General features: G+C 36.0%; 1 protein-coding gene across 4 annotated transcripts in view; it reads left to right on the forward strand.

The window, feature by feature from the left end:
• Positions 1 to 11,308, forward strand: part of LOC123528880 (endosome/lysosome-associated apoptosis and autophagy regulator family member 2-like) — a 73,460-nt gene extending 62,152 nt beyond the window's left edge. For all 4 annotated transcript variants that reach the window (XM_053521531.1, XM_053521529.1, XM_053521530.1 and 1 more), the window contains one exon: positions 1,401 to 11,308. In XM_053521531.1, the coding sequence (XP_053377506.1) occupies positions 1,401 to 1,451 (51 nt within the window). In that variant the 3' untranslated portion in view covers positions 1,452 to 11,308. The remainder of the gene's footprint in view (positions 1 to 1,400) is intronic.
• Positions 11,309 to 15,239: the final 3,931 nt, after the last annotated feature.

The following is a 15,239-nucleotide window of genomic DNA, read 5'->3' on the forward strand; positions in this document are numbered from 1 at the left end:
CCTGGAGTTGACATTGTAAGCTGTCTAGAGAGTATCTCATGCTCATTTGACCCTTTAAGGCGACAGATATTAAGAAATAGTGAAAGTTAGTTCTTGTCTAGGAGTGATTCTATCGGTTCTGCACCTTGTAAAATATGAACCCCAGCATTTGCTGCCCTCTCTGGAAGGCCTTGAAAGTGTTTCAACATAGTCCTCTGTTGTTTCTCCAGCTGTTGTATGTCAGATTTCTTTGTGTGGAGAACTTCTATTCCATACAACGACCGAGGTATGACGTACGTCTTCCATAGCTTCATAGCAACCTTTGGGGATAAGCCTCTCCTAGCGTTTAGACCAGGCCCTAACAATGCATATATTGTCTTGACGCGCTGTTTTAAGATGGTCATCTGTATTTACGACGTTCTTAGAGTTTCTTTGTATACCAAGATGTTTAAGACTACCAGTTTGCTTTACTTCTTTATCATTCAGATAGGGTGGTTCCAGCTCTTTTGATCTGATTGGTAGAATTTCTGATTTTTCTGGATTTATTATCACCTTGTCCCTCTTCGAGCAATATTCCACAATATTAAGCATGGCCTGGAGATTCTCGTGTGAGTGAGCTAAAAGTGTCATGTAATCAGCACAAGTGGCTATTGTTTTATACTTAAACAGAAATCAGGGACAAATTTGTTGCAGTAAAGGTGGATCAAACAGTAATTCATTTTAGTGAAAAGAAAGCCACAAATCATGAAATGTATAAAATTTTTGCCAAACTTTATTGTACATGTATACCATAATAAGAGCTGTGTCTCTCACTACCTGTATGAGATATGATGTGGTGTTGGAATACTGAAACCTTTAGCTGTGGTGCTGAAACTGTAGCATAGAGCAGAACACAGCTGCAATCTTCCCTTAATTAGTTACAACTAGGGATTTATATCGCTTGATTAAAATTCTAAAAACCAGTCAAAAGTGTGGCAAAATTGGTTTCTGCTATATTTTAGCCTTAAATTATTATTATGTAAAACAAGGATATAGCGTTGGTGCAAGTGCTTCTGTATCATTGCCATAAAAAGGCATGTAAGGCTAAGCTTACATGTATTTCAGTTATAGATGATAAAAGGTAAAAAAGTTTCATTACCCATAATTTCAGTTCCTTTCTTTTCGGGTCATTTCATTGCAAACTATTATCGTCAATTATATCCAGTGTCAGTATGGATGAAGTGTTTTCTCAATAACTGATGCACACATTTTCCACTTCTTATATTAATGTCAAGGTCAAGTAAAGATCAGTCGTTGTAGTTTCACATAGCACACAGATTAGAGTCTAGGTATTGTAAGAAACTAGTATGCAGGGAGCAAATAGAAGAAAAGTTAAATTTGCCAAACACTGTGTTAATGGAATATGTTTACATATTTTACAGGATGATGTGTTTGAGTCGGCCGTGTTGAATGAGAGAATGCCTCTGACCTAGGAACAGAATGAACAAAACTTGGAACGGTGAAGCAAATGTGATCTACAGCAAAGAAGAATCTCAAAATAACAACTGGAGTTGGTTTAATTTAAGGCCATATTGTAAATAGTTAAAATTATTTCATGTTAAGAATGATTTTTCGTTGTCATTTTGGATGAACATTGTTTTATATGCTTCCAGAATATAAGCATTGAGGTGAATGTGTATGAAAGAGAATTTTAACAGCAAATTCAGTCTGATGTTTGAAAAACTATTTTGTACTGTTAGTTCATTTTAGGCATTTAGCTAATTATTAAAAGAAATTCAATACATTAGAGTACATTGTATTTGTAATTGTATAAAATTATATGATCTGCTGGAAGAGAAACTTAATACGTTTAAAACTCAGTATAGATGTGACAGAATGCACAGAATGATGTTATTGCTTAGAGTCAAAAGCTTGTATGCTCCCATTGTTTGTTCATGTTAATACATTTATTTGTACCAGAATGGCTTATTTATTAGCTCACCTGTCACAAAGTGACAAGGTGAGCTTTTGTGATCGTGCAGCGTCCGTCGTCCGTTCATGCATGCGTAAACTTTTGCTTGTGACCACTCTAGAGGTCACACTTTTCATGGGATCTTTATGAAAGTTGGTCAGGATGTTCACCTTGATGATATCTAGGTCAAGTTCGAAACTGGGTCACGTGCGGTCAAAAACTAGGTCAGTAGGTCTAAAAATAGAAAAACCTTGTGACCTCTCTAGAGGCCATATTTTTCACAAAATCTTCATGAAAATTGGTCAGAATGTTCACCTTGATGATATCTAGGTCAAGTTTGAAACTGGGTCACATGCCATCAAAAACTAGGTCAGAAGGTCAGATAATAGAAAAATCTTGTGACCTCTCTAAAGGCCATATTTTTCATGGGATCTGTATGAAAATTGGTCTGAATGTTCATCTTGATGATATCTAGGTCAAGTTCAAAACTGGGTCATGTGCGGTCAAAAACTAGGTCAGTAGGTCTAAAAATAGAAAACCTTGTGACCTCTCTAGAGTCCATACTTTTGAATGGATCTTCATAAAAATTGGTCAGAATGTTCATCTTGATGATATCTAGGTCAGGTTCAAAAGTGGGTCACGTGTCTTCAAAAAGTAGGTCAGTAGGTCAAATTATGAAAAAAACCTTGTGACCTCTCTAGAGGTCATATTTTTTAAGGGATCTGTATGAAAATTGGTCTGAATGTTTATCTTGATGATATAAAGGTCAGGTTTGAAACTGGGTCAACTGCGATCAAAAACTAGGTCAATATGTCTTAAAATAGAAAAGCCTTGTGACCTCTCTAGAGGCCATACCCTTGAATAGATCTTCATGAAAATTGGTCAGAATAATCACCTTGATGATATCTAGGTCAAGTTTGAAACTGGGTCACGTGCCATCAAAAACTAGGTCAGTAGGTCAAATAATAAAAAAACCTTGTGACCTCTCTAAAGGCCATATTTTTCATGGGATCGGTATGAAAGTTAGTCTGAATGTTCATCTTGATGTTACCTAGGTCAAGTTCGAAACTGGGTCAACTGCGGTCAAAAACTAGGTCAGTAGGTCTAAAAATAGAAAAACCTTGTGACCTCTCTAGAGGTCATACTTTTCATGGGATCTGTATGAAAGTTGGTCTGAATGTTCATCTTGATGATATCTAGGTCAAGTTTCGAAACTGGGTCAACTGCAGTCAAAAACTAGGTCAGTAGGTCTAAAATTTGAAAAATCTTTTGACCTCCCTAGAGGCCATATTTTTCAATGGATCTTCTTGAAAATTAGTCAGAATTTTTATCTTGATGATATCTAGATCAAGTTCAAAACTGGGTCACATGAGTTCAAAAACTAGGTCACTTGTCAAATAATAGAAAAAACGACGTCATACTCAAAACTGGGTCATGTGGGAACAGGTGAGCGATTCAGGACCATCATGGTCCTCTTGTTCATATTAAATTTTATGTCTCCCACCATAAAGTGGTGTGGGAGACATATTGATTTACTCCTGTCTGTCTGTCTGTCTGTCTGTCACAAAGCTTGCCCGCACTCTAAGTCGAACATTTCTTATCTGATCTCCACCAAACTTGAACAAAATGTGTTTGACCATAAGTCCTCGGCCAAATTCGATAACTAGCCAAATCAGCCCAGGCACTTTTGAATTATGGCCCTTGAATTACGAATCGGGGTCCATTCGTCTAAACCATCCAGAACTCCCAGACATTACTGATGAGAACCATTCACCCAAACCACCCAAACCACTTTGAATCACTAAATGATTAGGCAGTTGTGGGAGACATGTGCTTTTCTCAAAAGCAGCTCTAGTTGTTCACTGTGTCAGGTATTTAAAAAGTCCAGTTTTGGCAACAATATGGCGGAGTTAGAACTTTTTTTAGGAGGAACTGTGTGTTTTGTTGATTAGTATATTAATTTCAAAATGAGCCAACAAATATGGTAGACTACCATTTAGTTTTACACACCTCGAATTTACATGACAAATAAAAGGACATCTCCAGTCCCACATATGTATTATTAGATATGATATATGTATATGAGGAAGCACTATAGTTAAATATGGGTGAAATCCAGATATATTTGTTTTTTTATGCCCCCGAAGGGAGGCATATAGTTTTTGAACCGTCTGTCCGTCTGTCAGTCTGTCAATCTGTCGGTCTGTCAGTCTGTCAGTCTGTCCGCAATTTTTGTGTCCGGTCCATATCTTTGTCATCGATGGATGGATTTTCAAATAACTTGGCATGAATGTGTACCACAGTAAGACGACGTGTCGCGCGCAAGACCCAGGTCCGTAGCTCAAAGGTCAAGGTCACACTTAGACATTAAAGGATAGTGCATTGATGGGCGTGTCCGGTCCATATCTTTGTCATCGATGGATGGATTTTCAAATAACTTGGCATGAATGTGTACCACAGTAAGACGACGTGTCGCGCGCAAGACCCAGGTCCGTAGCTCAAAGGTCAAGGTCACACTTAGACATTAAAAGATAGTGCATTGATGGGCGTGTCCGGTCCATATCTTTGTCATCGATGGATAGATTTTCAAATAACGTGGCATGAATGTGTACCATAGTAAGACGACGTGTCGCGCGCAAGACCCAGGTCCGTAGCTCAAAGGTCAAGATCACACTTAGACTTTAAAGGATAGTGCATTGATGGGCGTGTCCGGTCCATATCTTTGTCAACCATGGATGGATTTTCAAATCACTTGGCATGAATGTGTACCACAGTAAGACGACGTGTCGCGCGCAAGACCCAGGTCCGTAGCTCAAAGGTCAAGGTCACACTTAGACGTTAAAGGTCATTTTTCATGATAGTGCATTGATGGACGTGTCCGGTCCATATCTTTGTCATTCATGCATGGATTTTAAAATAACTACGCATGAATGTGTGACACAGTAAGACGACGTGTCGCGCGCAAGACCCAGCTCCGTAGGTCAAAGGTCCTAAACTCTAACATCGGCCATAACTACTCATTCAAAGTGCCATCGGGGGCATATGTCATCCTATGGAGACAGCTCCTGTTTATTGTGAATTTTTATTTTTATGTGGAGGTACGGTTGCATATTTTACTTGTATGAAATCCAGTAGATATATATTTATGGCAGTTAGACTTTCTATTTTTACATTGTGTATTGCATTTAGTATGCATAACACTGTCTATACAGCGTGTTTATTATTTGGGTGCTCTTTGATTTATTAAGAGCAAAAATAAACACAGATTTTATTTTTTTTTGTTTTTCTTAGTTTTTCAGTTATACTGTACTTTTTTGACTACAAGCAAAATATCAATGCATTTCTTTCAAGACTGGCATTGACCTTTAGCCTGCTGGCGGCAATTGGTTTTGCCTTTGCAGCTGGTGCAGACCAAGATCAGCCAGCATGTCCGTGCAGGCTGATCATGGTCTGCACTGTTCACTGTTCAGTAAGTAAATTTTCTGAATATTGAATGACAAATGGTATTGCCCAAATTGAATGATGGACCAGTCCATTTTAGAAATTTAGCAGGGTAAAGGTTAAAGTCTGATGAAAAACATCACTTCTCAAAATAAGGGTCAATAATTTTCAAGTAAATTGGTAACTCAGCATATGTACATAAACATCTGAATATTTACTGACTTGTCAGATGAGTTTCAGCTTATGTCTTATATTTTACATTGGTTGTAGAAAAAGTTCTCAAAATTTTTTTAGCTATGCTTTGACTGCTTGCTAGATGTCTGACCAGACTATACTCTGGTCTAAGTAAGGTATTGTGGAAATCAGTCATGTTTTGATCTCACTGGATTCTGACTTGTGGGTCAGAGGCTGAAACCCCCTACGTCACTGCATCACAGAATGATTGTCAGTATATACCCTAAAATCTTAATACTTATATTTCAGATTTTAAAACCTAGATTGAAAAACGAAACTTCCAATTTTGGAACTTACAATTAACAGAATGATCAGTGGGGTTAGATAATTAATTCACACGATTATTTAGTTAATGTATGTAATTGGAGGGAAGATTACTTGCACAAGATATAGCATAATTATGTTTTGGCACAGTCTTTACAGGTAATTAAAAGGTTCAGAAATAGCAAGTGTACTGTGCATAATTGCTGTGTAATTAACTTGCTTATTATGCAACTCTTTTCATGTTTATGAAATAAATCAGTTTGTCTACCAATTTTATTGTCATGATACTAATTATTGGGAGTAAAGCTGAAATCTTTCATTGACTAGAACACATATTTTGACTATTGAATGGCACATTTCCTATAAAAATAGTGCCTGTTATATAGAAGGATATTAGTACTTAAGCATGATGAGGTTCATAAACCTTGATGTCAAGTCTAATTGTGCACTGTTTTAAACAGAAAACTATAAAACATATTACTTTGTACTTAAAATATATTTGTATATTTTAGTGTTAGTTACACAGTATATCATCAGGACTGCACCTTGTTGTTTATATATGTACAGTAATAATAAGAAATAACTGATGCATAAACACATGTAATATGTATACAGTACAGTTTCTGCAAATACTTTGTTTTTTTTTTTGTTTTTTTTTTCTTTTACAAAAGCTGTTACTTTGTTTTGACAGAAATGTTTTCTTTCACTCATTTCAGATCTGAACGAAATTGTTAGATATTTTAAGATTTTTTGTTTTGATCAATATGTGTTCTTTATTGCCTTTATATAGAACTGTGGTGAGTCTTACCTACATTCCATATGTGTGAGCAAAATTAGTTAACACCACAGGTACATCTATGGGTATGTTTCTTTGTATGTATACAGTGGACTCCCTCTAAACCAGAAACCACTCAAAACCGCTGATTTTGGTGCACTTTCAGCTGTAATTAAGAATTTGTTGCCTGATACAGAAAGCATTTGTATTAGGATCAGATGAACAAATAGCATGTCTAAATACAGATGAGTCAATAACTCGATCTCACTTATCTCAAAACTTACGCTATCCCGAATACATTTTCAAGTCCCGTCCCTAAAACATGGCACAAAATTTTATTTTATATCGTAATTCGGTTTTCTTGAAATAAAACACTTGAGCCCTTGAAATTCGAGTTTGAGCTGTTCTTAGTTTCCTTTGTTAAGTTCCATTTAACCTTTGATTGCAAGTATTGTGTTACGTTAGAAATGATGTGAGGTTCTAACACTGTAGAAATGTATTTTAGGCTTGATTTATAAAATCTCTGTCTGTGTATTACACATATTGTGGAAAATGTCTTGTTTCACAATATTTTGAATCTCAATTCACACACCTGGTATTAGTAGATAAACCTATATACATGATTGTTTTGGTGTTTATTTGAAAATATTATATCATTCCAAAGATTTCATAGGTGATGTTAACTGTCATGTACAATGTTTACGGGCGCCATTCCAGTTATAAATCTTTACTACACAGTTACATTTTTATATTTCAACCATTCCTTAATATATACTACAAATTTGATGCTTTTCGTGATGTTTTTGTATCATACTTTATAGTCTGTAGCCTTTATATACATTGTAAGTAATCCAAAGTTTTGACACTGTTGCCCTAGATTTGCCAGCCATGATGTTCAGTGTTATTAGAACAGATATATTCTACGCAGTTATACACATTCTGCCGTTCATTGTTTACACTTGAGACATTCAGAACAAGATCAGCATTTGTTGCAATTAAATGCCGGTTTTTACATGACCTCAGAAATTTCTTGAGTAATAAAAGTATGTGACTGTGAAAGAAGTGTGTGGAAGTTCCATCTCTATTCAGACTAGTAGTCACTAATCTGGGTGCTGAAACTGTCCATTTTTCCGAATAATTCTATTTAGCGATGCTGTAGTAATTTTTCATCACACTTTATTTATTGGCAGATCATCAGTCTTGCTTATTTATTCCATATTTTTGTGGAGTGGGTGTTTATTTGTGTGTAAGAATTTATTTAATCTTTAGCCTGCTGGCAGCAAGTGATTCTGCCCTTGCGACCAGTGCAGACTAAGATCAGCCTACACATCCGTGCAGTCTAATCATGGTCTGCACTGTCCGCTATTCAGTCAGTTAATTTTCAGTGAAAACCCCTTTGAATAATAAGTGGTGCTGCCCAAATTGAATGTGATGGACCAGTCCATTTTAGAAATGTAGCAGGATAAAGGTTAACAAGTTAGGTTGATTTCTTGACTATGTATAATCCTTTAACTGATTATCTGTTTTAAGGTTGTGTTGTTTTATTCTCTAAATGTTGTAACATGTATCAGTGTATGATTGACCTCATCTTCTTTTTTGATGTTCACATTGTTAGAAGTAATTTAATATACAAATTTATTTTGTGTTCCAGAAATTTCAAAGTTGTTGCTGTATCACTTATGAAATTGCTTTGGTTGTGTAATGCATTTTTCTGTGTATTTAATAATTGTCATTTGATAAGCATAATAACAAAAAGTGATATTATAAAGGGTTGTGCAAAAAGTGGAAAATATTAAAAGGGGTGTGCAAAAAGTATAGAATATTGGAAAGGGTTGTGCAAAAAGTACAGTATATTGGAAAGGGTTGTGCAAAAAGTACAGAATATTGAAAAGGGTTGCACAAAAAGTACAAAATATTGAAAAGGGTTGTACAAAAAGTACAGAATATTGAAAGAGTTGTGCAAAAAGTACAGAATGTTAGAAAGGGTTGTGCAGAAAGTACACAATATTAGAAAGGGCTGTGCAAAAAGTACTAGATACTAGTAGTGCATAAAGTTCTCATTGTAGTAAAGGGTTTTGCAGATAAGTTCTTGATATTGAAAGGGTTGTGCAAAAGTAGTTAGTTTATATTTTATAACTAAATAGATCAGAATTTAGTCATTTATAGTTAAATGTGCAGTAATCGAGTAGAATGTAAAAGAAATATCCTGAGAAATACTTATAATACTTCCTAAAGTATTGACTGGTCAGTAGTCTGTAATATTTGAAACAAAAATCTGTCAAACCAATATCTTCTCTCTAGAAACTAATTATCTCTTTCTTTCAGTCAGGTTACAAACATGGATAACAACATGACATAAAAGACAAGATTTATACCTCCTAAAGCCTGCTGAGTGTTTTTGTTTGCTGGAAATTTGTCATGTAACAAATATTCAAATAAAAGTTTGCCCTTTTTAACTTCTGAAAAAAAAAAACAGCGAAATTTCTTTAGAATTGTAGCAAAAACTAAGCTTTGGTTAATCCCCCGTTATGACAGATGGAATATTTAGAAATTTTAACCTTTAGCCTGCTGGTGACTATAAGGATCTTACATGCCTGCCTGTGTAAGATGGGGTTTTCCCTACCCGAGGGACAGTGTGGAATGGAAATCCGAGCATTAGCGAGGTTTTTTATCCATGCTGTCCCGAGGGTAGGGAAAACAGCTGTCTTACACAGGCAGACATGTTAGATCATTTTTCTTGCCTATCATGTTCAAAATCTATATTGTTGAGACAAATAGGTTTTTGGTATTTCCTGACATTATTTATAAAGTTTATGACGTAACAATGGTACCAGTACTATGTGACGTCACCTTAGTGCACGCTATTTTAGACATGGTTTTTCCCTAGGGAAAGACAGGAATATCTATCCCTGGCGCGTGCTTGGATAAATGTATACTTTCCCCGATAGGTAGGCAAGAAAAGTGATTCTGCCTTTGCGACCAGTGCAGTCCAAGATCAGCCTTCACATCCATTCTGTCTAATCATGGTCTGCACTGTTCGCTGTTCAGCCAGTATCATTTTGGTTAGCCTGGCTCCCTGGCTGCATGGTTATTTTTATATAAATACTGCCAGCAAAATTAGAAAATCTTAAGCCTCTAAAATAGCACATTTTATCTGATGGCTGAACCTATGTTCGGAGCCAGGGGCAATAAAAAATGTCAGTGTATAGATAACCTGCTGGTGTTACTTCCCTCTTAATGAATGAACTTGTATATATGTAAATAAGAACAAACATAGGGACGGGAGCCAGTCTACATTTTGGTAAGCAACCCTTTTAACAGTTAATGGTACTGTCCAAATTGGAAGATGGACCAGCCCATTTTAGAAATTTAGCACAGGTTAATTACAAGTGAATTATATGGGACAAGAGTAGGAATATTTCATACAGTGTTAATTACATAAATAGTTCAATTAACAATAGAAATCCTTATCTAAGTCTAGGGTAAGAAGCAGAAAGTTCATATTAAAAGGATTTTGTTTACACATGGTCCTTGCTTGTCCATTTTTACAAGTTGTTTCGTGAAATAAGAGTGCCTTGAATGTGATTGATACTTGTAAAATTGAAACTGTCTTTTTATGTCAATTTTCTTTTTTGAATTATTTTACCAAAAAATGTATTTTCTGTTTTAGAAATCCAAGGAACTTTAGGATCGTAATAAAATTAAGTAAGTAAATACTGTTCAGTATTGCTCTTAAAAGAATGGTTGTTTAAATAAGATGTATTGATTTTCAACTGAAATCCATGATGGAGAGGTAAGTGAGTTTGGAGACCAGATAAATCTTAAGCATTTGAATGGTTGTTTTAAAACATGTTGAAACTGATCAGTCAGAGACTGGTCTAAAACTTTTGAACCAGGTAGTGCCTACACTGGTAAATGTTCTGAAGCTGAGATCTGTCTCGGATAAAAAAATTGAGCTAGTTTTTGAAAGTTACTAACATCTAAGAGAGATTTAACATTTAAAAAAGTTGTGTTAAGAACATAGCAAAGACTTACAAAAAAATGTTTCTAAAATATGTATCATTAAGTTCACTTTCCTTGAAATTTTCTCTCAAAAACAAATATATCTAGGTAAGGAGTTGTTTCTAATTAAAAGTAATTTGATTTAAAAACAACTGGTGCGGTAAATTATCATTTTTTGTTTCATATGCAAAGACCAAGTTTCATTTTGTAATCATTTTTGACTAAACAAATTCTATTCACTATATTGTTGTATAATTGAAGGGTTGGGTATGTTGTAAACTTTGACTTCTTTTCCATAATTGAGCCGCGCCATGAGAAAACCAACATAGTGGCTTTGCGCAGTCTGGTCAGGATCCATGCTGTTCGCTTTCAAAGCCAGTTGCAGTTAGAGAAACCGTTAGCGAACAGCATGGATCCTGACCAGACTGCGCGAATGCGCAGGCTGGTCTGGATCCATGCTGGTCGCAAATGCACTATGTTGGTTTTCTCAAGGTGCGGTTCATATGTAATCACACATGAGTTTAGTTTGTCTCAGTTTTCTTTTGCAGTTCGTTATTATTTATACATGAATTTACTTCTCTTTTCGCATTTAATACAAGTTTGTTAATACATATGATTTTAAAACTTTACAAAATAAATTTATTCTCTGCTACTGAAAGATATTGGTGTTGATATTATAACCTTCATGTATGAACTGACCCAGTGAAAATTCCCTAATCATTATGGGAGATGGAAGTAATCACACAGTGTTCACTCAGCTGAGTGTATACCACTTTATCAAGTCAAGTCAAGTCAAGTCGGATATTTTATTGGCCTAGACATATATATGTCCAATGCCATATAACTTTGTGGCGGTTTGTACATTTATCTACAATATTACAAGAACAGAAAAGTTTAGTATAACTAGCAGTTCAGACAACGTTTCCATTTTGCATATACTTGTGCTGAATTCTGGTTCTATTTCCACAAAAGTGAACCTATCTCGCAAATATTGTATTGTTCAACATTTCATCTGAGCTATCTTCAAATACGTTTTTTATGGCCCGCTCTCTCTCTCTTCCCCACCCCCACCCCCCTTGAAGGTGGGCATATTAAAATTGCACTGTCCGTCTGTAAATTACTGTCTGGGCTGTTACTCTGCTATCCATAAAAGGATTTTGAAATAACTTGGCACCATAATGAGACAAAGTGTCATGCGCAAGACCTAGACCCCTAGTTCCAAGGTCAAGGTCACACTTAGAGGTCAAAGGTTAAAACAGGGTCTTGTTTCGTGTCTGGTCTATAACTTCGCTTTCCATGAAGGGATTTTGAAATAACTTGGCATACATGTTTACCATAATGAGACGATGTGTCGTGCGCAAAACCCAGACCCCTAGCTCCAAGGTCAAGGTCACACTTAGAAGTCAAGGGTTACCATGGTCTGTTTCTTGTCTGGTCCATAACTCTGCCATCGATGGAGTGATTGGAAAATTACTTGGTATAAATGCTCGGGGGCATCTGTCACTAATAGTGACAGCGCTTGTTTTTGCTCAGCCAGTTATTGCCTACACATTCACTAGTGTATTTTCCGTTAGAATCCATTGTCTTGCATGAATAATTTCTTGTAACAGTTTTTATGCCCCAAAAGTATAACTGAAGAACGCTTAGGCCTACAGGAGTCGAACATCATAGGCTGACTGCTGTCATTAGAGGAGTCTATGGCTTTGTAAGTTTAAGGTCAAGGTCAAATTGACTGAAAACGGTTTCCAGATGGTAACGGACGAACGCTTTTGCTTACACGCTTCAAATTTCTTTGGATGATTACCTAAAGATGATCCATATTGTTTTTTGGGTCAGAAGGTCAAATGTCAGTTACCTTTAGACTTAAAACGTTTTCTGCTCGATAACTGAAGAACACTGGCCTACAAACCTTAAACGTCTTTAGATGATTGTGGTCAGTAGATGACCCCTAATGATTGCCTGTTCTTTTCCGGCTCATACACATACCATGCATAGGCCATACACCATAGGGGACATGCGTTATAAAAATACATCTTGTGGACCAAACATTCAAGCTTTCCTTGATCTGATATGAGTAAAATATATGTTTTTAAGAGTCTATTACATTCCGGATAGATCTTGTATTTTCATTGTATTTTCATTGTTAAAGTTTTTTGGTTTTGTTTTTTTAAATATATATATATATAGTTGAGAGAATTAATTAATACGAACTAAGTCACCACCACAATATACCAGACCAATTACGGCAAAGCGCCTAGCAGTACAAACGAACACGCACATGCCACAGCAAGTCCACTAACCCAATAAGATTAGTTTCGATACTGCTTTATATACGAGCCCGAATTGTACTACACATTCGTACTGGTTCAACATTTGCATATATATACTCAAATCTCTGTTTTCATGTCTCACAAATCAGTAGTGACTTTTTAGTCTTTATAACTGATTGGGACCAGAGAAGCTATATTTTCTCTCTCTGAAAGTTAACTGGATCTCGAGGATATATATATATATATTAAAACATGAAACTGAAGGAAAAGTTGTTTAAAAGCCATATCTTTCATTCATTCGTGACTATTTAACTTGTGAAAATATGGTTTCTTGTCGCTCAGTGAAGGCTGCCTCGATCTTGCTGTAAGTAAGATCTGATTATTTAATAGTAGCACTAGTGGCCGATTGCACAGAACTGCACATAACTTGTTTGATATTTCACATGATCACGCAGCATGTTACATAAGTCTGTGTCCATTCAATAAAGAGTTGTTTTTTTCTGTGCCCCCATTTCTTTTGTGTGTTTGAGGTGGGGAGGGGGAGGGGGGCACTTGGCACTTGTCTGTTTGTTCGTCTGTCAGTCCAAATTTGTGTCATGCATATCTCAAAAAAGACTTTGACCCAGAGTCATCAAACCCCAAAAGATTGTTATTCTGCATGGGAAGTTGTGCATTTGGGGTTTTAATTGGTATCTCATACAGCCAGACCGAGTTACGACCCTTGACTTAGTCAAAAATACAAAAAGGAGATGCATAAAAAGGGCCTAAAAGTTTGTGACATGTATATAAAAATGGGACTATAAACATTACTGGAATATTATTCAGCATTTTAAGTTTGCACATGGGATTTTGGCTAAAGATTTCATTCAACCAGACAGAATTAAGCCTTTTTAGTCAAATCGTAAAAAGATACGTGAATCTTATTGGGATATTGGATTTGTGTAGCTCACATTTAGTGTCCATTCGTAAAAAGTTCGACGTCATCACAAAAAAGCATTGTTAATGAAAATAACCTAAATATTAGTGTACAACCTGTCATTATTCTAATGTTTGAATTCCGAAAGGACACATGAGGCCACACTTCTGACATCAGTCATTAAACCACATTTAAAAAGTGTCTGTGTTGGCATTTTCAGTGCAGTTAAATAAAACTGGTAACATCGTTGACATTTTATTTTTACAAGCTTCTATTTAAGGGACACCTTTAATTTAAGTATCCAACTCGGACAAACAGTAAAATGATGACATATGTTTGTTCAAATGCATGTTTATTCGTGGAAAAAATCTGTTGTTTGTGTATATGCTAACCATTAAGTCCCAACGAACAAATTGTGCCCACGATAATTTTAATTGTACGCAAATTAAGTCGCCAAAAAAGACACTATAGCCGTTCGATCTGATCCGTAGTTGTATGCATGCGGCAGTACTAACCTAACCTGCAGCTTTCGTGTATATTAGTTTGTGTCGCACATATCTTTATACGTATTTGACTCAGAGCCATGAAACAAGAGTAATGTTACTCGACATGTTGTGCGCCTAGTGTTGTGTTTGTTCGGTATTTCTGTCGGTCAGACCAGAGTTATTGCCCTTGATTAAATCAAAGGTAAGCTTAAATGGCATACAAATCTATGCCGCTTGTGTCGAAAAAAGTACTTGGCTTAGAATCATAAATGAGTAGGGTATTTTATATAGAATGCGAAGTTGTGCACCTGATGATCTATTTGGGATTTCACTCGGCTAGACCAGAGTAATGTTCCCAGACTTAGTGAATAATACACGCAAAGTGCTTAAAAGTTTGTGTTGCAACTATCTTAGAAATATTTCCTCTAGAGTCATGAAATCATGTACAGTGACAGGAAGTGGGGGAATCTGTGTCACATGAACACACATCTAGTCTTGGACCTAAACTAAATTTATACAGAATCTCTATTATATATCCAGACCAATATTAAGTACAACAGGATTGTTTGAACAAATATCCTCGGAGTTATGACCCATTGCTTAAAAATGGACACATCGGTCCAGTCGGGATAACCCAGATACGACAAAGAATAAATGTATGCATGCTTGACCTGGGAATATTTGATGACATGTGTATTCGAGCAGTTACGATAAGTAAGCCCAAATATAAACAATGTTTTCTGTGGTACGACCTCAAACAGTGTATTAAATCCAAATCTTATTTCAGTAATCTATTGGGGGTTTTAAAGATAACTCGATGGAATTTACGCCAACTTAACATTGCCTTTATCACCAAAGCGTAAGCAAACTTACATTTCAAACTCTTTAGGAATGGACTGAACGCCACTATTTTGTTAACCTT

Source organism: Mercenaria mercenaria, chromosome 13 (genome assembly GCF_021730395.1).
Source record: "Mercenaria mercenaria strain notata chromosome 13, MADL_Memer_1, whole genome shotgun sequence".
NCBI lineage: Eukaryota > Metazoa > Mollusca > Bivalvia > Venerida > Veneridae > Mercenaria > Mercenaria mercenaria.